The 27427-nt window shown below is 37.9% G+C and overlaps 1 protein-coding gene across 3 annotated transcripts in view; it reads right to left on the bottom strand.

Moving 5' to 3' along the window:
• SPIB (Spi-B transcription factor) overlaps positions 1 to 27427 on the bottom strand; it is a 122443-nt gene that overhangs the window by 94236 nt on the left and 780 nt on the right. For all 3 annotated transcript variants that reach the window (XM_044059385.1, XM_044059386.1, XM_044059387.1), the window contains exon 2: positions 23111 to 23138. In XM_044059385.1, coding sequence (XP_043915320.1) covers positions 23111 to 23138 — 28 coding nt within the window. The remainder of the gene's footprint in view (positions 1 to 23110; positions 23139 to 27427) is intronic.

Here is a 27427-nt window from a genome sequence, read left to right as displayed (position 1 = left end):
CATACTAGTGACAGCACAAGATATTGCCAACGTTTGTTTTACTATAAGTATTTAGTTACAAGCACCTTAATAAAATTTGATCTGATTCTTAAAATATCAAAATACCCCAGTATATCTCCCTCTTATTCCATCCAAGGCAGGCCAGGAGACTTGCTGGAGAAGTTGACTGCATTCTTTGCTGGAGGAAGAGAACTGAATTAGGCCAGTAGTCTGAGAGCCACTGGCCATCATAAGCCGCAACATTTTAAATGATCACTGGCACATTTCAGAATGTTTTTTAACCTTTTGATTCATGTTTGCGATAGGAGTTTGTACATGGTTTGATCCTGATGCTACAAATGGGTGTTATTCACATGATTAAGAAAACAAACATTTCCTCAAAAAAAAAAAAAAAAAAACGGACATGATAAATATATGACAAATGTCTGCAGGTGTCACCCTTGAAAATATTCCTAGAAGTAAGCAATACATACACACTCCTCAGTTAATTCTAAATCCTTGAATGTCTAAATGTAATGCCATCACTGATTCTCTAATATTCCTCCATCTTCCCCATTCCTTGATAGGCTCCACATATTAGCCTCTCTTTCTGAATTACTCAACAGCATGAAAGAAATGGCCTGACTAAATATTTTCCTATAAATTTGACTAGCTGTAGCTGAACTAAAATCACCATCCTGGGATAAAATCAGCTTTAAGCATAAAACTTGTTCCTTAAAGATATAAAATAAAAATGCCTTTCTGAAAAACAGAGAATGTAATGTTTCCCTCTGTCAGTTGCCAGTAGATTTGGCCTAAATGTTAGTAAACATATCCCAGAACCCCTCTGTCTGAACTTGAAGTAAGACACTGTCTTTGGCCAATTTTGTTCCAGAGAGTAACTCAGCAGTCATTGGGTGTCCCACCTTTTAGAAGATGTGAAAAATGCTTTCTGGCTACACCTGAAAAACAGCAATTATAGCATTCAAGAAACAGCGTGAAGAACAGACAGCAGTGTATGAGTTACAAGACAAAATGCTGAAAGCTGCCAACATGATAAGGAAATGCTCATCAAGTTAAATGTAAGCCCATAACTTGCACTGTCAATGGCTAACTTACACACACACACGCTCATATATATATATATATATATATATATATATATATATATATATATATATATATATGTATGAGATAGAGATGTGTGTGTGTGTGTGTGTGTGTGTGTGTGTGTGTGTGTGTGTGCATGTAGTTTTATTTTTTTGCTTGTATCTGAAAATGTTATGTTTAGATAGAAAAGGAGATTGCAACTAGTAATAATAACCCCCATGAGCAGTGGAAATATTTTTAAAAAGCAACTATTACAAAACCAGCTTATTAAACAACATGGGGGTTCAAATTATGATACAGTTTTATGTATCTCTCTGTTATTTATTAAAATATGGCAGCTGGGAGTTTTATGTGCATTATGACTCAGTGATTAAGGGTTTTTTTTCCCTCACAGTTCTCAGGTTCACTCCTGACCTTTGGTGCTTGACTGTGTGAAGTCCGTATGTTTGTCTCATGTTGGAATGACTTTTGGTGTTTCTCCAGGTACTCTGCCTCTCACCTTTTAGGAACATGTTGATTGAACTGGCTACTCTAAACTTATTCATCTCACTCAGTTCATTCATTTTCTGATATCCACTTTATCCTGTAATCCTATATAGTGTCAAAGAGGAGCCAGAACCTGTCTCAGCATTCAACAGGTGTAAGGCACAGAACCCCAAAGAATCACTTCCGGACTTCTGGATGAGAAACAGTGTATTGCTGAATATGGACACACACATACACACACACGCGCAAACACACACACACACACACACACACACACACACACACACACACACACACACACACACGCTCAAAGTTTGACACACACACTAGCATGCACACACATACAGACTCACATAAAAAAGCATTTATGAACAACTGCACACACACACACACACACACACACACACACACACACACACACACACACACACACACACACACACACACACACAAAGACTCGCACAAAAATCCATAGATAAATCAACCACACACACACATTTAAAAATTATGCAGAGAAATACATACAGATGATGCCCGAGAGAAGTCAGGAATTGTTAAGTCAACTGACTGAGGAACTTTTACGTTAATATTAATAATGAAAAAAAAAACAGCATGACATTCTTTGTTTCAGGCTGTAACATTTCTTGCTTATATGTAAATGGAGTAAAAGGGTATTCTTAGAATACATTGCTAAACCTGTAAGTACACACTGTAAACATACAATAATGAAAAAGGAATATAATTATATTTAAAAAAAACCTCAGAAGTTGCTCATGCAGTGATTATGATGGTTTGTTTGGCAGATGGTAAAACAGGAAGTATACTAACAGGGTTACCTTTATACTGACATAACCATCTGCATATAGCAGTCCCCAAGTATTGCCCTGTGCACTCAATGCACTTATCTTCTGAAAGCATCTACACTTCAGTGTTGTTAAATGTTACTAAGGGAGTACCCACCACCATGCCATGGAAAACAATGAAGAGAGAAAGCGAAGCTGGCTTAATAATCCTAGCCATCAGCCAATATTCAGGGGTTCCCACTAACCAAGGATCACTTTAAGAAACATTAATCCAGAAGTTAAATACTATACACATTTCTTGAAGTTAAGTATTATAAATATTGGTATGCATTTAGCTTCAGTGTTATAGGTTACAACATTTTGTCACAAGCAAAATACACCATTTATTGATTGCATCAGGGTTTACCCAGTAACACCTTTTGAAATTCAATAAATACATTTTATATATCATACAACTTCCTGCATTCTCTTTGTGTGTGTTCCTGGCCTGTTTCCCACATATATATATCTACTAGAATCCATTGCAGGGACTATGTACCCTTCATAACTGCAACAAAGAGTATTCAGATTTAAAATGATGCAGTTGTTAACTAGCTTCAAAGTCATCATAAGTAGCACATCTCAGCTGTGGGCATCAGTCAGAAAATCAACTAAAGTTGTTTGAAAATTGAAAATTAAGAAATAGAAGAAATGAAGGGCCACATGGAGAATTGTTTTATGTATTGTACAATGAGGACTGGGCTTTGAAGGACAACTACACTCTACAACATGAGTTTCCCTCATCCCATAGTATATTTTCTCCATAAAAAACAACTTCCCACACTGAGAACTTGTAAACGAGCATGGCATTTTGTTGTTATTTATTCAGCTTTCTCAGGACACACCATGTAGGGTTTATAAGATATCTCATGACACTTTCTTCAGGAGTTCATCCCCTAGGCTGTTACATCATATGGCACATTATATATAAGATTATATATAATATTATATATGATGAAAAGCTTGCACAGCAAAGTGTTCATAGCCCTACTCTTTCTTTCCCTCCCATTGGAGCCATAACCCTATTGACAATCTAGAGCTGTAGGTTTACTGTGAAGCTACAAGAATGATATGTTGTTACCTTTCAGCAAACAACTGATATTAGAATATCATGAAATGTGATATGCTGATTGACAGAAGGAGTGAAGCTAACAGGATCACCAGCATGGGTACCTGAATCTAGCAAAGTATTCCTCCTTAAACTGACCTTTTAATTTCAGCACTTTGTACAGCTGAAAGACATGCTTGTAAAAGACATTTAAGAAGAAAAACCTGTTTGAGTGAATAGAAATGAGTTGGTGACACCATAAACAACAATTCGGAAAGTAAGCAGTAATTCTCAGCATTGTTACTGTAAGTGAATGGAAAGAAGATCCATCAGGAAAAGGTTTGGCTAATCTAATCTCATATCATAGGGACAGAGAATATACTGTAAGAAAAGGGAATATTTATCTAAAACATAACATTTCATCAATATCTCTGGATATTCAGTGTGAAAACAAAAGAAAACAAATATTATGGTTTGGGGAGGTTTGTACTGCATGGAACACTGAGATGGGCTTGTGGATTCACAGTCATGGTGTACAATCCCAAAAACGGAATTTATACTCTTATGTATTATGTACAGTCCAGAAAGCAGCATGAGTCATAATAGTAAATTATGCTACTGTTCTGCTATATACAGACTGGTCATTTTAATTATGAGTTGCAATGTGTATCACTAACTTAAGCTTTAATTTAAAATGGCTTATCATTCAGTGTCATATTTTCCTTAATCTGCTGATACTCCTGTACTTAAAATAGCTGGCAGGTCAAGTGCATTTGTGTATGATCACTCATCTATTGTTATTTCTCCTACTTTTTCTTTTAGATAAATGTGATAACTTAGAGAAGAGATATCTACCTGAAGACCACAGTAAGACGGTGATCCCATGGCTCCTGAGGCCCCACAGTCATGGACATGAGAATTTCTTGGACATTTTTCCTCCATGACCATGACTGTAGATAATACTCAGTTTTCTTATATTATACTGCTGAGATCTGGCCCTGCAGTAATTCCCATCGACAGGAGATTTCCAATATGATGGTGTTGTAGATGGAACCAATAGAGGTTGTATTCACATGTTTTTGTGCAGGGAAACCTGCTGCTACATGTAGTGTTGTGCCACTGTTTTTATGTTTGTGTCTCACGCTGTTTAATTCACTAATATGCCAATGGTATCATTCAGTCACATCATGCTGAGTGACATGTCAGCTTTGCAGACAGATTGGGCCATTTTCTTAATATTTAGGTGTGGGTAGTCCACCTGTGCTCTCTTATATATTCTGCCTATTGAAGAGACACATATTGATCTGGCCATTCATGAATTGTGGACGTGGCTTCAGAACGTCAATGGCATACCTGTTTCATACTTGCTCTTTTCCAAGTACATAATCGCATACTAAAAGTTCAGGACTTTGGTATGTGTGTTCAGTCAAGGGGCAGTATTATGCAGTTGTATTACACTGTATGAATCACAGCAAGAATCACCACCACCACCAACAGCTAGAACAATAACAACAGCAATAAAAATATATGTTTTGTATTCAGTTTCTGCCTGTAGTGCTCCTTTAATAGCTGAGGCCTACTAAATAAAAGGTAGTATATAATATATGTTTCTGATTATTTTTTTCTCTGAAAAGGTTACAGAATATACTAAATTGCATTTAAAATAGCAGTCATTGTATATTAGAAGATAACAGATGATAAGTATAATAACTTAAGTAAAAATAAATAATCGTATACCGTAAAGACAACGCAAACCCACTCATATTTTTAATAATATAGTTTACTGACATAGGCCGTAGTTTCAAAACTGCAATTCCACTAGAGATATCTAAAATAAAAGATGCCATAAACAGAATGAACTCACAAAGTAGAACTGCAAACACACACGCACCCACACACACACACACACACACACACACACACACACACACACACACACAAATACACATGCAGAGATGCACAAAGTGCTGAGTTTGAAATAATGTGGAAATGAGTGCTTGTGCACATCAGCTCCAAGGTACAAGGATAGTTTCTTATAATTATTTTATGTTTTTCTTAGTTGGTAAAATGATACATTTGAGGATATGAAGGCTATCATATTTATTGTTTTTAGTCACATTTTGTTTACATTTTAGCAAAATCATAGCCAAACAAGAGAATAAAAAATAGAAACAATAAAATAGGAAAGAAAGAAAACCTTGCCCCATCCCTCTGCTCCTGTTCTAGCTCATAATCTTGCTATCTGTTGGAATCGTAATGTTTCAGTGAAGTTGAATCACCTTAAAGCTGATAAAAAAGGAGCATCTGTGAAAATAATTTGATTCTATCTGTTCATGTAAACATTTGGTAGCAATAGAGGTAAAAAGATTTCAGAGGCAAATAATTTATCTCAGTTGAACCTGGTATCAAATAATCATGTAAAAATTAAAATGAAAGCTTGCTAATTGATTAAAATATAATGGCCATTGCCCACCATCATTTATGAGTCTTTTGATAGTCCTACCATGCATGAAACCATTCATTAACCAAAAAAAAAAAAAAAAAAGAAACATAAATAGGTCTTCCCACACTGTAAATTTAATTTGCTTTCATATCCTCAAATGCTGGAACTTCATCAGAATAGTTACAAACCAAATAACTTAGGTTTAAATAATGAAAAATTGCATGAGATATGAAACCATGGTTGATTAAATTATATGTTTGATGATATTGAAGGATTGCCAGCAGGATTGCATCCACATTACTAACCCAGACTATCTCTCCTGGAATCCAATATGACCTATGAATTATTGTTGTATTATCTTGTTATGCTGTGATTTAATCTGCTATGTATAAGAAAACCATCTGTATAAAAGTAAGCTGTATTTGTTGGGCTAACAAGTTATTGGTTTCAGCTGTATAATATTGGCATTAAATGCTCCTGAATAATAAACTTAAATACATCTACTTTTTATACAAAACCTTTTTATCAAACAGATGAAAAAATGGGTCACAAGAAAAAGTGGCATAATTAGTTCCAAGCTTAGTAAATTTGGTGCAAGCTACATTTAATACTACTTCTAACTGCTTTTCTTGACAGAGTACTTAAATAAAGATTCATCCAACAAATCAGAGTTTAAGAGATAAAAATAGTTTATTGTTAATGAACAGTGATTTTTCAATTTCTCTTTCCACCCAAAAAGAAGGTAAACAAACATGGGAAATTTATTTTTAAAATTGTTCTAATATTAATAAGCAAGTCACCTTTAGTAGTCTTAAGACCTAATAAAGAACATATGCAAGACTGTCATAATTGACATAAACTAATAATTAAACTTACTAAAGGATGAGTCTTCTTTAGATTTATAATAATTTATCCAAAATCAAGAAAAAAACATAGAGCCCTATATTTATCAACATAAAGCCACCCTTTTTCTTGTAGGTTCATAGGTTGGTACTGGGCTATCTGCCCGAAGGCATATATTAGCCCAGCCACATTGTGCAGTATTCACTGCCCCTTTAGTAGTTCCCTAGACCCTTGTACTAGCAGCTAGTACCCTTGGCCCCTATCTAGTAGTGCTGTTGGTGTGATCCCCGGTGTGAACTTTGTTACCCATCCACTCATCAAGGTTCCTCTTGAAGAGTGATAGTGAGGGGCTCTGTCTTATGTAGATCAGGACCCTGTTCCATAGTAAGGGAAGTCTCTGCGAAGGGAATCTATCCCTCCAGCATGTTCTATTCATTGTTGTGTTGAGGTTTGCATCCCTAGAGCGTGTAGCTCGAGTAGATTTGGTTTTGCTAAGATGGAGCATGTTCTTTGAAGCTATTTCTGTCTGTCATACAAGACAAGAGACATTCTGCACCAAATTCATTATCTTCAGACTCCCCTACTTCTGGGAAACCATCAACAAACAAGGGATAGAGAAAAATGTTGATAAAATGCCTAACCAGAAGTCAACTTAATATTTAGAAGATACCATCTATTGGCCACTTCTACTGACTTTTTGCATATAACTTGTGCTTGAAGATCCAAAAAATAAGGTAGTTCTGAAGCGTACATTCAGCTCAGAAATCTGGGTATCAGTGTCAATAATGTGGTCTTGCATTTATTGTATAGCCTGTTCCATCTTGTATTCTTTATGCTAACTGAGGAAAGGTAAAAACAAGTGTATTACCTTTGAAACTGTAAGTAGATTATAATCTGAGTATAACAGGAGTATCACATCAATGCCTTTAATAAAAAAGGGACATTTTATTGGAAACTTATGAATAATTTCTGACACAGGATTCAGTGATAATAAAAATAATTTTGTAGAGATGAGACAGTCCTGACAAACTCCATTAGTATCATTTTTTTTCTGAACTAACTTGATTTATATTAAGAACATATGGTGTTGAGTAAATTAAATATAAATAGTATTTTAAAATAAATCTGTAAATTTATAGTTTCAGTGTATCAGAAAAATATAGTGTCTGTGTACAGGTTCATGTAAGTAAGTCAAAACCAAAATACTTGACTTTTGAATGTCATTGTGTGAGTGTGTGTGTGTGTGTGTGTGTGTGTGTGTGTGTGTGTGTGTGTGTGTGTGTGTGTGTGTGTGAGAGAGAGACAGAGAGAGAAAGAGAGAGAGAGAAAGTGAATGTATGTTTATAGGTGTCTATGCAACAGCGTTGCGTGGCTTGGGAGGGGAACAATAGTATGGTTACTTCTAACTTCTCCGTGATAATTTCAGAAATAGTAATTTAGGGCTGTAACTAGGGCTATGTCATATGGCACCCTGAGCAGTCCCTTCAACCTGACATTCAGGACAAAAAAAAAGACATCTAACCTTAACTCCACCCCCTAACGATAATGCTAATGGCAATCTTTTTCCTGACCCTAACACAATTCAGCAGCCTGCTTTCAACTTACTTAGCGTCAGGATGTCTACAGTCAGTGATGTGTGCAATCGGTTTTCATTTTCTACATTTTATGTTTGAAGAATTTTAATTTGGTTAGTTTTACAAGCATGGGAATAAAAAGAAGTCAATAATTATTAATGAATTTAAAAGAAAAATTGAATAATACTCTTCTAATGTTATGGCTTTATCTAAAGGAAAACTGTTTTGGAGACTAGTGAAATACTATAAATCTGTGAAACAGAGATGATATAAAGGAAGAATGTAATTGTGTATTTTTTTTTTTTTTTGCTAAATTCAGTAGGAAGTGTGTCAGGGTCCATAGCTTTATTTCTTGGAAGCAAATCAAAGATTTTCAATATAATCTGCCAAGTTTAAATTAAACAAGGGGAAAGATACTTTGATAGGTTCATAGGTGTTTACTAGCTAATGACCACAAAAGCCCTTTTAAGACTAGCCATGCATCCCAAATCTCTGACAAGTTCTGATACCATTGATAAGTGTAAGCATAAGCCTGGGAGATTAACCATTTACAAGTTACCTGTGCCCATTAGAGACATGGGTGCCAAACCAGGGATGAAGTTTCGGTTTCCCATCCAGTTGTCCAAGTTGCACTTGAATTGGGTTAGGGAGGAACTTTGCTTCATATGGATGGGGAGCCTATTCCATAAATGGGGTAGTCTCTGGGATACATACCTATCTCTCCAGCAGGTCCTATTTTTATCACAGGCAAGGTTTAAGTCTTTAGAATGGGTAATTCTGGTGCTGTTTGTTTTATGGATATGCAGGAGGTCTATCAGAGTGGGATCTGACAATTCCCTGTATGCCAGGCATAGATCTCCCCTCAAAAGCCTGTAGGAGACAGAATACAGGGATAGGGCCTTGAGGAGGTCTGCACCTGTATTCTTTTAGTGAGGAACCTCTGTGGAGGTTCCAATTGTTGGATATGCCTGGTTAGGTACATACCAAAGGGGGCACTGTACTGAATGATAAGTCTGATGAATGCTGAATGCAGTGGAACAGTGACTTCCATGGACTTAGATGTCATACTTTTGTTTGTAAGTTGCGCAACATAAAACAATTTCCTCACCACTGTAGACACGTGATGATCAAAGGCTAGATTGCTATCTATGTGTGTCCCTAAGTCCCTGACTACTGGGTCACCTCTAAGGGGTGTGTTGTTAATATGATACTTACCAGGGATGGATGACTTCCCAAAGGTTACTATTATGCATTTCTTGGCATTTAGTTTTAGTCCATGGCTCTGACACCAGTTGTTTGTGTTAGCCCATTCTGGAGAACATTTGTGTCAGTGTGAGATTCAATGACAGCTCCTAATTTGCAAATATCTGCAAATTTAGTCAGCCAGAGACCATTGACATTGGCCTTGACTTCTGAGAAGTAAATGCCAGAAAGGAGGACAGATCCAAGTACTGATCCCTGAGGGACTCCACTTGTGACTGGCCTCTTTGTAGAGGTGGAGTCTGAGTGGGATAAATTCTTGAAGAGATTCTTCTTTTTCCTACAGAGAGGATATATGTCCTTACATAGATTCATGTCATCATAATAAGGCAAAAAGTCTACTGTATCAACATAGTTTACCAAATCAATCCCCTCATGACTAGTTTGTTTTATGTAATTAGAGGTATATTATGTAAAAAGTTGTGAAAAAACTTACATCTTATTTAGTACTATTGTGTAAATTTCACCTGTATGCTGAAGCCGAGGCCATGCATTGTCTATGCAGTGAAACCTTTAACTTAATATGTGTAGATCTCCCAAATGACAAATAACTATCAAAATAGACTTGTAGTACTTCCCCGTCTCTAGTTGTTCATAGAAATGATTCAGTATCTCCTTCTGTTCTGTTTTAAGCTTAGATGTTAATTATAGTTGGTATAGCAAAATCAGTAAAGGGAGCATTGTCTTGCTTACCATTTTCTCCAGTGATCTCTTCTTAACATCAGTAATATCCAAGTACCAGGTAAAAAATTGTCTGTTAACTGGAGATGGAAATTTAGATACAGACTGTGATTCTTTAATAAACATTGAAACTAATATATGATCAGAATGAACCTTAGTATGCATTATAATTTCTTGACAATTAGCAATAGGGGCTTAGAATGCAAAGGGTATACAGCCTGACATTCCAAAATATTTAGTCATTCAACAGTACATCAAATTCTGTGTTTGAAGGAAATCATACATGTAGTCTACATTTGCTTTAAGATTTGCTAAGTCTTTAAATTTATTCAGATGGACATTAATGTTTCCTTCAAAAATCAACAGACTCTAACCCAACTCCATAATGCACTGATTCAGCTTTGAAAGGAAACTACTATATCCAGTAAGTAGAAGATATACTGAATCACTAATAAAAAGAATTCCTTTAATCAAAACATTTATTATTAATAATCTTCTTTCTTCACTCTTTGCTTTTCTGACCAATGTACAGTTATCATTGTGTAAAATTAGTGCCACCTAGCTGATTTTATTACATGAATTAATAAAAATTTGCTTAAAGGCTTTACTTTGTAAAAGAGGATGCTTATCACCAGATAAATGTAGTCCCAGTAAGCAGTTAAAACATGACTAAAGCAAGACACTTTAATAAATTCCTCCTTTTCATAACGAGGCAGAAATCAGTTATGGTAAGCAAGGAACTTAAGGTTGTAACCAAAGCAGATAAACAGCTCAGACGAGCAAGAAAACCATCTCTCTCTCTCTCTCTCTCTCTCTCTTTCCTCCAAAAATAAATTAATACATTTGTGACATCCCCCCTTGGAACCAGTAATCAAGGAGTCTGAATCCTCATCACTAACACTGGAGAGGGACATTCACTTGCAACAAAAATAGATACAGACAGTGTTGCCAGATGCAACTCTCTGCACCAAGCACAATTTCCCTTAAGAGCACACAGGGAACACATTCGGTCCGGGGTATGGATTTCTTTCTCTGTCTCTCTCCAGGTCCCCCAATAAGACTCCACACTGGCACAGCTATAGAGTTGAGTCCTCAGCCAAATGTCAAAGTCAAGACCTCCAGTACCCTCTCTATGAAACCAGTGCTTAGTGTCCCTGCTTCAAGCAGCTGACACACACACACACTCTTTGAGATTTGATTTTCAGACAGACACACAGACACACACACACACACACACACACACACACACACACACACACACACACACACACACACACACACACCTGGGTAAGGCTGGCATAGATTTACTAGCCATGCCCCATTCTGCACAGACTATAATGTAGTTACTGCCACCAGACATTCCAAAGCCAGCTACTCTAAGCCTCTTACAAGAGCACCCAATTATACTGAATGAAATTACTATTAATACAAATGGTAGTGTTTTGACCAATGCAGAAAGGCTTTCAGGAGGGGCCACAGAGTCACAAAATAGACATGAGTACTCTCAAAAGTTAAAGGACCAGCCACAATGAAAAGTTTAAATATATTTAATAATAAAAGAACATGAAAATACTAAATATTTATTTACAATAAACACCAGAGTTTCAATCTCAGGAAATATTAAAGTAACACATATGAATAGATTCACACAGATACAGAAAAACAGTACTTAAGAAATCTCATCATATTTTCCTGACTGATCTAAAGAATTATTATTCCCTGGACATTTTACTAGAGCAAGGCAAGATGAAGTAAATGAGGGATCCTTCCTTGCCAGGTTCCAAAACCAGAGTTTTCTGAGACTTCAGTCTCATCTAATATTAAAAAACATATTTTCAGTGATAGATTACAGAATGACATCACATACATCTGGTCATCTGACATATGGTTCCCATGCTTCCCCCCTTTCCTAGGAACTGACCCAGAAACTTGCACATATGTGTCAATGATGTACACACATAGAGCTTTGCTAAGATCTGTTGCAGCTTTTAGAAGGCATAAAATAATAAAACACTTCCCTTCCACTCTTCCTACTGGAGCTAATAAACCATTCTCTGGTACAGACATTTCATCTCTGGCTGCAGTCAGAACTATAAGAGACAATCTTTATGACTTAACTTAAGTAATTTAATTTCTTACTATTTTTCAAAGTAAGATGGACTAAGATTAACATCTTCTCTTCCAGTATCCTTTGTTAACATATATACATTTCCTCACTTACCACAGTGCAGTCTGATATAAATAAATATGTCTTTTCTATCCATCAGGGCAAACTGTTGATCCTTTTTTAACATAAACAACTTTACAGCTACATTTTCAACACAAGCATCTGTATAAATCAGTTTGATATACAAATGACATATAATTCCTTACAAAATTCCAACTACCTATGCTGGAATATGTTACACATCCACTGCCCTACTTCTCCTGACATAGATGGCAATATCTCACATCATCACAAAATTAGACAAAAAATACCATCACAATTTGTTGCCAGAGGAAACTGCTTTATAAGGCTGTAAACATGGCATTAAAGACACAATCAGTGAACAAAATAAAAGTCCTGATACCATATCTAAAATCAAGAAAGTCAATGAACAGGCATCTGCTGTGGCTTAGGATAAAATACTTAATGCATAATGTTCCTTTTTTGGCATCTTTTGGATATCAAATAATAAAGTCAGGCACTTATGAGTGATTTTTAAGGTAGCAGGAAATTGAAACCATGAATTCATTCCTTTCTGTTACAAGACTTTTTTAATCCCAGCAGATGTTTTTCCCTTTTTGACCACTTTAGAAGGAACATCTTGATAGATATAGATATGGAAACCTGACTAATGGTAAATCTATACCTCCTTATGGCTACTTGGAAGACTAAGTTTCTGCTTTTAAATTTCAGAAAAGGAAAAGTAATTGCCCTATTCTGTCCCTGCCACAGTCTATGATCAATGTCAGTTAAAATGCTGAATGTTGGTTACTATCAGAGTCTGAAAAAAGTTCAGTGATAACCTTATAAACTGATGTAAGCAAAGGTGGGCTGGAATCCAGTGGTACAGATATACATGCGATACATAGATTACTTCCTCACATGCTATTTAAGCTCCATAGACTTTTCTTGGGTAGCTAATAACAGCTGTGAGATCATTTAAAGCTTTTAATGATTCAATAATGTTCTGCATTACTAACTGATTATCTTGTAACTTAGTAACTTGCTGAGACTATGTATCAACTGCATTCTCAAGATTCTATAACTGTCAATACAGTGTTTAGTACTACTGCACTTAAGGAATTGAGTTTAGATAGTATTTCCAGTGCTTATACAGGAGTCCAATATTTCTCAGATGAAGGTTTGTTAGAGGGTAAACTAGCTGCCTGCAACTGCTCAGATGTTATAAAATTATTAAACTTTTTCTCACCTACTGATATGGCAAAATAGCTTGTTTGTTGTATTTCCTGAGGGATAATAGATTCATCTTTTTGCCGTCTCAGTATAAAAGAATTTGCTACTGCTACTGCTAAAGAAGCCATATCTTAGTAATAATAACATGAATAGTGTCTATTCATACCTCTCAAATTCTTAGAGCAAGAAATCTGGACAAAGCCATAAATAATGGGGTGACAAAGGCCCAAAAATAGGGACAATTTTAAAATATTGCTCTTACAAACTTAGAAACTAAACAAAATGACAGGTTTTGCATTAGCATCAATTTTCTGAAGGGTATGAAGTCTGAAACCCAAATGTCTGTCATTATTGTCTGACCTAAATCTTCAATGATTTGCCAGTGATTTACAACAAAACCACAATTTTATGAAAAATGGACCAAAAATATGAGGCAAAAACCTGGACATTCTGGGAAAATCTGTACAATTGAGAGGTATTTGTCTGATGTTCTTTGTGTTTCACTGTTGCAGTCATCACACTTGGTTTATCCTGCCAGGGGTAGCCCTCAGTCGGCCCGAATACCAGAGGCTTAGTATTTCTGCATCAGTTGTCACTCCAGGACTGACGTCAGGTCATCAGTGGTATAAAATCAGGCAGCCGACACCATTACATCAGTCTTTCTTGCCGAGGAGCCCAAAGCAGCAGCAGTTCGCATGAGTGCCAGTCGGCCGCCACCTGAATTTTCATTTCCAAATTGAATTTGAAGTCTTCTAAAGCTAAGTATCCTGTTGGGGATCCTTTTTTCTTGCTCTAATCGATGTCAGAAAAAGTTAGCAATTTTCTCGCTTGTGGAAAGCAAATACCACACCAAGATTTCCATTCTTACTGCATCACCTGTTTAGGTCCAGACCACAACGTCCCTCACTGTCGGTTTTGTGCTTTGTTCAATGCCAGAACTATACGTCATTGGGCCCTTATAGTAGCTAAATATTTTTGCTCTTGATCTCCGTATTCAGAAATGGCTTCGGTATGCCATCCGACTGCCGATCTTCCAAACAAACATAAGGATAAAGACAGAGACAGACCGCACAGGTCCAAAACTGCTGACGACACTTCTGTTAAGCTAGCTGCCAGTTCGCCGGTTCTCAGTGAGGCACTTTTGCAACCCCTGATGCTCGCTTCTGTGGATTCACAGGCCGCTACCGAAATCCGTTCTTAGTCCGGTATGCCATGAGAATCTTCTTTGACTAAGGATCCTGTGAATGTCTCTACCTTGGATGGGTCCCGAGCCACTGAGCAGGCACTGGCTTCTGAGGAAGTTCTTCGCACTACCGATACTCGACACAAACTGACTACTTCTTTCACGTCTTCTGTTCTTTCTAAAACTACTGAGTTTCTAAGGCCCAGGGTATGAACTATGCCTAAAAAACTGACGACCCAAGCTCAAGCACCTGCTTCCATGCCTCAATCTCAAATGCTTAAAATGGCAAAAGACCTTATCATGCTTATTAGGGGAAGCCAGCCTACCCCTTCCAAAAGAAAAAGAGACTTGTCCCCAGCAGTTTTATCTGACCAGGCATCCGATGACTCTGAAGTTTCTGAATCTGAAGACCTGCAACCCTTGTCTGCTTATGAGGATTCAGATACAGAGGAATCCATTCCTTCTGCCTCTCCTCCAGAGGATTTTTCATTTGGTGAAACCCTACATGCCTTAAGGGAGCATTTCCAATGGATCTGTCAGGACTATCCTCAGTCCAAAAAGAGACTCAGGGAATTCTTAGATTTACCACAGCACAGACCTTTAGCCATTCCACCTGTCCTGGATGTTGTGGATGATGTATTTATGTAATCTAGTTTAACCCCTGACACCCTTCCACCTGCTCCCAGGAAGCCTGACAGGTATTACAGTGTCCCTGACTCACGCAAATTTATTTTCAAAAATCCTACTGCTGACCCACAGGTCATCTCCCAAGCACCTAAAGGAATAAAAGAAACCACAGCTAAGAATCCCACCCCCTCACACAGGGATTCTCAAGCTTTAGATAGAGGGGGTAAAAAAGTATACACCTCTGCAATTCTTGCCATTAGAGCACTAAATTGTCAGTTCCACATGCTGAAATACAAGCAATATACTATGGAACTCCTTAAACTAAAATATCTACCTTTCCAACTTGTGCAGAAAATAAAGAATTACAGGATCTTATGCATTCTGCAAGCCAATTTACTAAACACACCTTGCAATGTGGCTTTGATGCCATAGAAGCATCCTGCAGGGCAGCAGTCACAGGTTCTGTACTTAGAAGGCATGCTTGGCTTAAGAAACAGACCTTGCCAGACCATGTCAAATCAAAACTTGAACGAAGACAATTTGTTTGGCACCAGGGCAGAAAAGATCTTAAAAAGGATGGAAGAAAAAGCTAAGTCTATGCAGACAGTTAAGGACTTCTTACAGGTCCAACCTCCGAAGTTCAGTAGGCATTGCCCCTCCAAACACTGGTCCATTCCAACCCCCTCAAGACCAACTCAGACAAGACCTTGGGAAAGCAGACCCCCCAGACAGCAGTCACAGGGAATGCAGAGATCTAAGCAATGGAGTTCCTCCATTTCAAAAACAGGGAGAGCTAAGCCACCCCCTTATGGAAAGAACTCACAATGACTGTACACCTCCACCCCTTCCTCTGCCCACCTGCTTGTACCCCTAGGGGAAAATTCTCCTCCCATGCCAAAAACTGGGCCTCTATCACCAATGACCGATGGATCCTCAGCATAGTGTCTCAGGGATACAAATTTTATTTCCACACTATGCCAACCCTAGAAGGGTTCCCAGAACTTCCTCCAAACCAGTGGGCAGGGGCACAAAACCAACTCCATTCCTTGTCGTCCATGAGGGCAATACAGCCTGTTCCTGCACACCAGATAGGCCAAGGTTTCTATTCCAGACTGTTCTTGGTATACAGAAAAGAGGGCACCTGGCGCCCAATCCTCAGTCTATCTATTCTAAACACTTTTCTGGTGATACAAAAATTCAAATGCTCACCCTCCAGCAGCTTCTTCCTATGCTATCCAAGGATGCTTGGTTAGCCATCATAGACCTAAAAGAGGCCTATCTATACATCCCAATCAGGGATTCCTACAGGAAATAGCTATGTTTCAGGGCAGGATCTATGCACTTTCAGTTCTCTGCACTTCCCTTTGGCTTATCCACTGCTCCCAGAGTTTTCACAAAATGCCTGGCTCCAGCCATTGCTTTTTGCAGACAAAGGAATATTCAAATTTACCCCTACCTGGACGACTGCCTCATTCAGTCAGACAGTCAGGAAAAGCTGTTATAGCACCTGACCTTTGTAAAGGACCTACTGACCTCCCTAGGGTATGCTATAAATGAAAAGAAATCCAAACTAGTACCCACTCAAAAAATTGTATTGCTGGGAGCAAGCCTGGACATAGCATCCCAGATGGCATTCCTTACTCCAGAAAAACAAGCCTGTCTGACAGGCTGCTTCTCTCAACTAGCCACCAGAACCCGGTTATCCGCAAGGAAAGTCCTGCAAGCACTAGGGTTCATGGAATTCTGCATTCTACTCATTCCATATGCCAGACTGCATATGAGGAAACTTCTATAGTACCTAAAAAGCCTTTGGTGTAAACACTCTCAGGATCTGGAAACTATCATACCTGTGATACCCTGTCTCAGAAATATTTTCTTTGGTGGGCAGCAGCATGCAACCACAACAAGGGTCTTCCACTCTCACAACTCCATGCTGCCCGGAACCGAACCACAGATGCATCAGATTATACCTGGGGTGCACACCTGGACGACAGGTGCATTCAGGGCCATTGGAGCCCAAACCAAATACATCTGCACATCAACCAAAAAGAGATGCTAGCTGTTCAGCACGCTCTGACAGCTTTCAGACCTCTACTCTCCCCGAGGCCTCTATTGATCAAAACAGACAGCACCACAGTGATATGGTACATCAACAAGCAGGGAGGAACTCACTCTTATCCCCTCTGCAGGCTCGCCATGACCCTTTGGCACACAGCTTCAGCCATGCAAATTCACCTGCAAGCACAATTCCTGCCAGGTACCCAAAACTCTCTGGCAGACAACCTAAGCAGAAACCTCCTAGACCCACATGAGTGCCAGCTAGACCACAGCACCTTCAACCTTGTAACTCAGAAATGGGGCACCCCGAAGGTGGACCACTTTGCCTCCCACAACAATCACCAGTTCAGCAAATTCTGCACCAGGGGACCTCACAGCAAGGCCTGGAAAGTGGATGCCCTATCCTTCCAATGGGTAAACCTCTCGATCTATGCATTTCCCCCTCTACCTCTACTTTCAAGGGTACTACTCAAAATAAGGGAGGAAAAACCAAGAGCAATCTTGATTGCCCAAGACTGGCCACTCCAGCACTGGTACCCACTGTTGCGCAGTCTGTCACCCCTACCACCGTGGCACCTACCTCAGATCCCAACTCTCCTGACCCAGCGGAATGGAGAATTCATGCATCCACAACTGCAGACCCTGAACCTGTCAGCCTGGCTTATTCCCTAACCTCTCCTCCAATTGCCAGCCTAAGCAAGCAAGTCCTGGATGTTATACATGAGGCCAGATGCCCCAGCACTAGAAAATCCTATGCTGACAAGTGGAAAAGGTATTGCACCTGGATCCTGGCTAAAGAAGCTGAAACAACACAGCCCTCCCTATCTCTCATCCTTTATTATCTAGAAGACCTGCTACACAGGGGCCTATACTTCTCTTCTATTAAAATTCATGCCTCTGCCATCTCTGCTCATTACAGCACAGAGCCACCTCTCTTTCCTCACCCTCTCATCAAACAGTTTCTAAGAGAAATTTAAGGCCACTAAGAAGAGCTCCTACCTCAGCTTGGGATCTTAACTTTGTGTTGGAAAAGCTCACACTACCCTCCTTTGAGCCTGCAGTTTCAGCAGAGTTAAAATTCATCTCTTGGAAAACATCTGTGCTTCTGGCCATCACTGCAACTAGAAGAGTTTCAGAGCTACAAGCACTCATGGCTGTGGAGCCCTTCATCATTTTTTCATGCTGGCAGGGTCTCCCTCAAGACTAACCCAACTTTCATGCCTAAAATGGTGTCCAGTGTGGATCTCAACCAATCTAATAATTTGCCCACTTTTTTCCCTCACCCACAAAACAAAGGGGAAAGGATTCTGCATTCTCTAGATGTGCATGGACAGCTCAGATTCTACTTGGATAGGACTAAATATTTTAGAAAAACTGACCAATTGCTAGTCAGCTTTGCAACAGGGGCAGAGGGCAAGGCCATATCCAAGCAAACAATCTTCAAATGGAAAGCAGACTGTATCCATTTCTGCTACAAATACCACGGGAAACCTCCCTCTAAGGAGGTCAGGATGCATTGCACCAGGACAACTTCCACCTCTGCAGCTTTTCTCAGAGGAGTCCCTACCAGGGACATCCTGGAGGCTGCAACATGGAGTTCTGTTCATACCTTCACAAAGCATTACCACCTGCCTATCTTCTCCAAATCCAGGGCAGGCTTTGCAACAGCAGTCTTGCAGGGCATCCTAGCCAGCCCCCAGTCTTCTTGACTGCCTCCACTCTTTTCTACAGCTTTGGGAATCACCCAAGTGTGATGACTGCAACAGTGAAACATGAAGAACATAGTACAGTTGTGTACACTTACCATAAATGTAGATGTTCGAGTGTATTCACTGTTGCAGTCCTGGATTCCCACCCTCCATCCCCCTTGTCTCTCTCTCTCTCTCTCCCTCACTCCTTAGAGGGATTTTTGGTATTTACTTTCTACTGGTGGTGTTCTTCCACCATAACCTAGCTCCCTATTTGGGGGCTCCTGACATTTAGGGCAAGAAAAACTGATGTAATGGCATCGGCTGCCTGATTTTATACCACTGACGACCTGACTTCAGTCCTGGAGTGGCAGCAACTGATGCAGAAATACTTAGCCTCTGGTATTCGGGCTGTCTGAGGGCTACCCCTGGCAGGATAACCCAAATGTGATTTCTGCAATAGTAAATACACTCAAACATCTACATATATGGTAAGTGTACACAACTGTACTTTCTTGCTTGTGCTACACCATTGGTATACATGCTGTTTTCAGATTTTCATGTTTCAATTGTCTTTATATCTCTACTGCCAGATGCTTCCATGATGAAACCTCTTAAAACTAGACCAAAAAGAATTAGTAATAAATTCCACTGGAGGCATTTTATAGCATCTTCCTTGAAAGTGAAGCTTTTTGATACGATGGTGCCAAGCACTTTATCCCCAAAACAAAATGTCTCTTCTATGTCCACATGACGCCAGCCTAGTAGATTCTCTTAGCTTCTTTTGCAATATTTTCTGAACCATTTTCTGTTTTACTGAGGAAGGATACATGGAAACCAGAGGAGACTTCTTTCTGGCTATCCTTTTACTCATATAATTAAATCTGAAAAAGTCAAAAACTTTCCTTGTGCCATGTGTTATAAGACAGAGTGTGTATGTTTGTAGATAGCTAGTGAGTCACCTTCCTTCCTCGCTTGGGCAGTTCTTCAAAATTAGTAGATTTGTAAAGTTCTACAAAAATAAAATATAACAAGCACAGGATGCTAGAATGTCTAAAGGAATTGACCAGGTGTGTAGAAGAATTGACCAGGCATCAGTAAACAATGCAATAGAAGACAAAAATACCACAAAAGGCTTTTTCTGTTCTTCTCCTTCTGCCTACCCATCTCTTTCTCTCTCTTCCACAGGTGTGGCAGTCTTTGGAGGACAGGAAATGCCTTTTTACTTAATAAGAAACTGTCGTCATTTGTGAGTTCCTCAGTATTTATTTCCTTATATGAAATGTACCTTTAACGGGGCCTATTAAATCCCATTTGAGTTTATTTACAGTAGTTTTAACTCTGGTGACTGGCATATCATCATTTGCTTCTTCTTCACATTCTTTATATATCACTGAGTTCCCAGCATGCGGTCATGCAACTGGGCATTAAATAAAGAGGAAAAGATAAACAGTCCACATTGCAAGGCATCTGTTTTGGTGAAGATCTGACTGTACTTTCCCTTCCCCATAAATGTAAACAAACAAACATGGTAATCAGTAATGCTACCAGCCATCCACCTTAATACAGTATTCACCTTTTACTGATAAATTACTGTACTTTCCTTGGATCAGGGAGAATAACTTCCTGTCATGAAATCATGAAATGAGAAATGCTCACTGATTATAACCCTCCCAACCCCCCAAGCTCTCAGCTTGGTAGTAATCAGAATTTGTTTCTGACACTAGATCACCTTTTTCACATTAACAAATTCAACTGGTTTAGTAGAGCAACACAGTACATTTTAATAACACTAGTCCTCCTTACAGAATGTTTAGTATCTGACTTTGGTTTACTAGCTGAAAACAGAAACAATATACAAGTCAGCTGATATAGCACATACTATACTTAGCAGAAGCACTCACAAAGAGCAAACCCACTAGGATTTCAAAAAAAGATGTTTGCAATACAGTACATCTGTACACCATCAGATCTGTTTCACATGCACGTACACAAAGGCATGCATGCACACATACACATACACACACACACACACACACACACACACACACACACACACACACACACACACACATACAGACACACACATACACACCAGTGCAGTTATTTCAACACCTCCCAAAAGCATATTATGTTGATAAACTAAATAAAAAAAAAATCAGTGTGTATTACGCCAGTAATACTTCAGCTTGACGGTAAGCAGCAGGACTGCCAATTCATTGTTTAGCACCACTGCTGTCAATACTGTATTATTTTTCTCAAAAAAAGAAAGCATGCATTTTATACTTTGTAATATAAAATGTTGTATGGAGCATGGTTTTGGAGTTTAAGCCATTAATCACAGAGTTCAAACCTGAATGGTCCTAAAGTTTCCATAACTACCCCCCCCACCACCACCAAAAACAATACAGTGAAATTAAAGTTCAGATCTCGTGCAAACCTTTCCAGTCTCACAGAGCTTTTTAATCAAATTCCTGCTTTGTTTTACTCATAGTGAAGCATACAAAATAAAATGAATGTGCTACGAAGCTGACTTTGATTCTCTCTGTTGTACATATTGAATTGTTCAATTCTGCCTTATAGACTGCCTCTTTCCTTGTATATATATCTGGTACTTATTTTTTTGCAATGTTACAATACCAATGCATATTGATATACTTGTTCTGTTTTGTGGTAATCTGGATTCCACTTGAAGAAAAATCTGAAAATTAGAATTTACTACATACGCGTCTACCTAGTTATCCAAAAATGAATACATTATTAAACCTTTTTTGTATGGCTGAGGGGTATAAAGGTTTATTAACCACAAGGCATTACATTATCTTTGAGCAACAAATTTAACCAAAGGTAAACAGAAGTAGTTTAGCCACATCGCAGACAAAGGAGAGTACTTAGAACATTTAAAAACTCTCATGTATAGTTGCCCCTGCCACTGATATGCAAGGCTGGCATCACTTAGTCGGGCATGATGTGTTGCCACAAGGGAAATACCCTCACCTATGTGGTGACACATCCCTCTTTTCTTGCCCACACACCACAGAAATGACTCATTACTCCTCTTCCTGTTCCTCTCAACCAGCCAGACCAGATTTGTGTATCCTGAGTCATAATCAGGGCTTTATCCCTCTACACCAACAAAACTGTTTTTTTTTTCCTTTCACGGGGGGGCGGGGGAGGGGGTACTGAATGACTGAAGCAGCCTTCCTGAGGAAAAAGTAGAGTAACATGGTGAGGAAATACAAGAATCTTAGAGGATATAAACAGTTGTTGTTGTGAGTTGGAGCAAATAAGATTATCAGCCAAGAAATCAGTACTCTATGCAGGTCAAGTGGACCTCATCTGGTACAAAAAGTCTGTGTTCCTAGGACTTCAGTATTACTGACTTTGTATCTGTGTACTTAATCCCAAAGCTGGTTTCTAGTCCAAGCTCAAGAATATGGATGAAAAAGTGAGCAGTGTTGCATTGTTTAAATACCATCATTTGGATGAACTGTTAAACTGAAGATTTTTCCTGTCCATCTTTGTTAAATATCTTAGATCCCATGCCATTTAACATAAAATTAAAGATAATAACGACCCTTTGTCATATTTCATGGTTGACACTCCTAATGTAAAAAAATAGGAAGCCATTACAATGAAGAACACTTGCTTGAACCAGCTGTTCGTTATACGTATATATATATATATATATATATATATATATATATATATATATATATATATATATATGTATATATATATATATATATATATATATATATATATATATATATATATATATATATAAAGACACACACACACACACACTTGATGGTTAATAAACAATAAAAACAGTATAATACATATTAAGAAAAAAAGAAAACATTTTCAGTAAGAATTAATACTTACTGTATAGGGAGGCTGGCAGATGTCAAGTCTGAAAGAGAGAAAAAAAGCAACAAATGAAGTTTTGGTGCATGGGAAAGCAATGTTTCAGTAGCTGCTGTATAACAAAAGAGCTTTTTTGTCCACCCAGATATATTTTGGTGTTTTGAAGCTACATAAGCACACACAGTACAGATGTGTGGTACATACTATAACTGCCTTAGTTACTCCCAATTCCATGTATACGTAATGTGTTTTTTTATTACTCATATAATGCCTACTCAGAGGTCAAAAAATGACTCTGAATTAGCTATGGCTGGTGACACATTTTATGTGAGGGTGTTGTTGGTGACCCAGGCTTAGCTAGAGGGCCCAAGTACCAAAGGCACTGCCAAAGAGGGGACATTAGGCTGCCAAAGCTGAATCATCCACAAGAGACCAAAAAGATCTCTGTTGGGAGATTTTTTTTTTTTTTTTGCTGTTAACACTTCTATAAAAAACTCAAAAAATATTAAATAATAACACCAATTTTACACCATAGACTTGAATAGATGCATATTTCTGCTAAGATTGTTGCTACTTTATCCATCAGCTACTTGTGTCGCACTGCCTACTCTCCATCCCCAATTGTATGTAATGTACTACATTCTTATTATATATTATAAATAATGCATACTCATGCTCATAGTCTGGTGATCTGCTAAAGAAAAGTAGCAGAAAAAATAAAACTTGACAGTTTACAACAGAAGGTAAAACAGTTGTGTGTTTGATGCTATAGCCTCCCCTTGCAGACTGTCTCTGGGCAAGTCACTTAATTTGAAAATGCTCCTAAGTCACTGTGAAAAAATTCATCCGTATGAGACTTACCCATTAAACAAAAAGTAAAATAAAGTGCAATATAATTATATATACATTATGTGCATATGTCTTACAAATATTGAGGTGTTAATGCAGAGTAACAACAATAAGCTTGCTGCTATGTGCACAAGATCAAGATTATGAACTTCTAATGAGCTTTGTTGCACAGCCATGGGTTTGATTCCCTCAGTCTCCATTTGCCTACTTTGTGACTATGATCAAGTCACTTAATAAGACAGTACATTTGAGTAACGCCTAAAAAGAGGCACTTGTACCCAGTGAGTTTATTTGGTTAAAAATACAATAAGTAACTAAAATAACAATGTGCCAGCTGGCTTAGTAATAAACTGAAGACATTTCCGAGTCTGAACCTTTCATGTAGGATTTCTGCTTTCAGCAATGATTTGTTGCACCTTCAATAGCATCAACATTTAATGGAGTGGCCTTTGTGTGAATTTAACTAATCACTAGCAGTTGACTATTAATGTAACTAACATCTAAGGCATTCCAACCTGTGCTGTCAGAGGGTTTACATGCATGAAGGCTGGTGATAAAAATCAGCTTAAAATGACTTAAGGTGAGATTTTTGGACTTGTAGTCTTTACTTTTCCCCCATAATTGAAGTAAAAAATTCTGCAAGAACCCTCTAAAACAACGTTAGGTATATTACTGGTGAAAAGTAGTAGGGTTTTGGCTCAGAATAGGAGCCCCAAAGAGCCACTACTCCCACCATTACAACTCAACAACATCCTCCCGTTTTTCTTTCTTTCTGTTGTCTCTTACCCTGCATTGGCCCCTTACTTCTGCTGTGACACTTTATCTTTGGCTTTCATTGTCTTACAACAGCCACTGTTCCTAGTTTCATCTGTTTGTCTGCCTGCCTGTCTATCACACTGTCTCCCTTTCTCCTCACTTTCTTTCACTTCTCCTCATGCCCTCATGCGGTAAACTTGCTCTTGTCACTACTGCACAGCCTCAGAATTGCTTCATTTATGGGGTTATCCTTCTGTTCGATGCTTCTAGCCACATCATGAGACCACACAGCCTAGTTACGTCAGGATTCAGTTACTTTTTCACCCTTACCCCAAATTCCCATCCCTCCTTACTCATTGTTTTGCCCTTCTTCATCACACACACACACATATATATATCTATATATATATATATATATATATATATATATATATATATATATATATATATATATATATATATATATCTTATAAGAATCTATATATATTTTATAAGAACCTATATATATATATATATATATATATATATATATATATATATATATATATATATATATATAAGAACCCAAGAACACACACACACACACACACACACATATATATATATATATATATATATATATATATATATATATAGTATAAGAACCCAAGAACCCATATATATATATATATATATATATATATATATATATACACACATACACACCAACACATTGAGAGCCCTCTAAATATGTTATATGTTGTTACATTTTCCAACAATACTTCAAAATTGTGCCACTTGATTTGCATTCACACTATTCTGTCCAACCCTACCTTGATGCATTTTTAGAGAGTTTGGAAGGGATTTATTTTTAAAACTTCTTAAACACACGCATGCATAAAATAGGCAGTAAAGTATAAATCCAACATAACTCCATCCAGTTTCAGCTTTTTGCCTTATCTTGAAACCTTCCCTCATGATTGTCTCTTTTAATTTCTGCTGGAGGGGACAACATTCATAACCAAACAAAAATAAAATAATACAAGTAAAATGTCTAACTGTGTAATCATATGACTGATGTAGTTTTTGTGCTTTATACCATATTAGTGCCCTTAGTCTTTCAAAGAATCTTTACTACTAAAGTGCTCAGCTACAAAAAACACTATGAAAGAATAACCTTTGCCCAGTTGTTCAGTTGCAGTCAACCTGGACCCTACTTAGGAAAACTCTGTGTAAGGAATACAGCTGTATGCTCCTACTCTTACTGGCAGCAGCATCACTTCGCATATTGCTAAAATATTTTCTCTTTATTACCCAGAAGTTTTAGCCTTTTTTCTTGTTTTCAAGTTCATTATTACAGCCTAACAGTTAAATTGGCTGAACAATATCAATTTATTCTCTCATCTATGACATACTAGTATTTAACTCCTTGAAGGGATGTCTTTTTAACAAACTTTAGTGTAAGACAATGATAGTTTTTAATACATGGTTTTATTTATTTAACATCACAGCATTGTTATTATTATGCATTATCCTTTCAGATCATCTTATCAGAAAATCACAAGGATTTTTTTATCTGTTTATCTAGCCAGGCATTGATTCAACCACACTTTCAGAACAAAAGAATGACAATCTTTCTTACAATGTGCATCTTAGTTCTACCGTCTCCGTAAATATACAAAATTGCACCTTGTCTTCTGCTAGATGTTTGCATAAAAATTAATTTTCACTTCTAGGGTATAGGTGGGAACACTAAAAATCCAGTACAAATGTTTTTAGCTGTCACTGTGTAGATCCAAGGGGGTTAAATCATGTACTTGAAATCTAGTGCAATGCCCTACAGAAAGTAAGGATGGACATGGTTATTTCCCAGCAGTTAGACATAAAGAGATGATACAATGAAGGCCAGTAATAGAGTCTTTCTGTTAGGACTAAACTACTACGGAAGAACAAGCAGCATAAACAACAAGTGTACATGTTAATTATCTTACACTTTAATGCCATCTGATACACTAAAATGAATTAAAATGATTGTGTACATTTAGTTCATACAACACAGAACCACTAATGGACTGTGAAAGACGGGCAGCAGTTAAATATTGACTTTCAGGGAAAAAAGATGAACCTATGGCGCACTGCATAAACAACTGAAGTTATAAACAAAGTCAGAAGATGCAGAGTCTTTTGATAAACTTACATTTTTTAATAATACAGGGAACAAACAGAGCAGACTCAAACTGCACTCTTATTAGGAATTGTATTACACAACTCACGTAGGATTAAATATGCCAAGTTCCTCCTGGAGCTTAATGTCACTTGCACCAAATATCACATCAAGCAGTTACAGAAAAAAAGTTCTAACTATTTTCATGGCACTGAAAAGGCTATCATATCTGCAGTTTTCAAAAGCAATCTGTATTTGCATGTTTTCCACTTCGGGCAACTTTGCATAAAGCAGAGGCAAAAAAAGCTCCTTTCTAACAACAGACTGACTCATTCTCCTATTCACTGTCCAACTAGCCAGATCATAGAAACAGATACTAGGTATTAGAAAAAGTTACAGTTCTTCAGAGAATGGTCATAAGACCAAACCCCAGGACAATAAGGAGTGCCTCTGTATGTCCTTCTGTGCTGTAATTCATTACCTTATTTTAACAAGCGTAAATGCTTCAGTCCACTACTTCCTCACAGAGAACAATTTTTTCCACAGGCTTACCCATCCTATTAGTTAATTTATAACTGATGCCAGCC

This window comes from Protopterus annectens, chromosome 17.part0 (genome assembly GCF_019279795.1).
Source record: "Protopterus annectens isolate FY-2018-M chromosome 17.part0, PAN1.0, whole genome shotgun sequence".
NCBI classification, from domain to species: domain Eukaryota; kingdom Metazoa; phylum Chordata; order Ceratodontiformes; family Protopteridae; genus Protopterus; species Protopterus annectens.
Note: the sequence above shows the minus strand (reverse complement) of the source record. Positions and strands in the feature narration are given on the sequence as shown.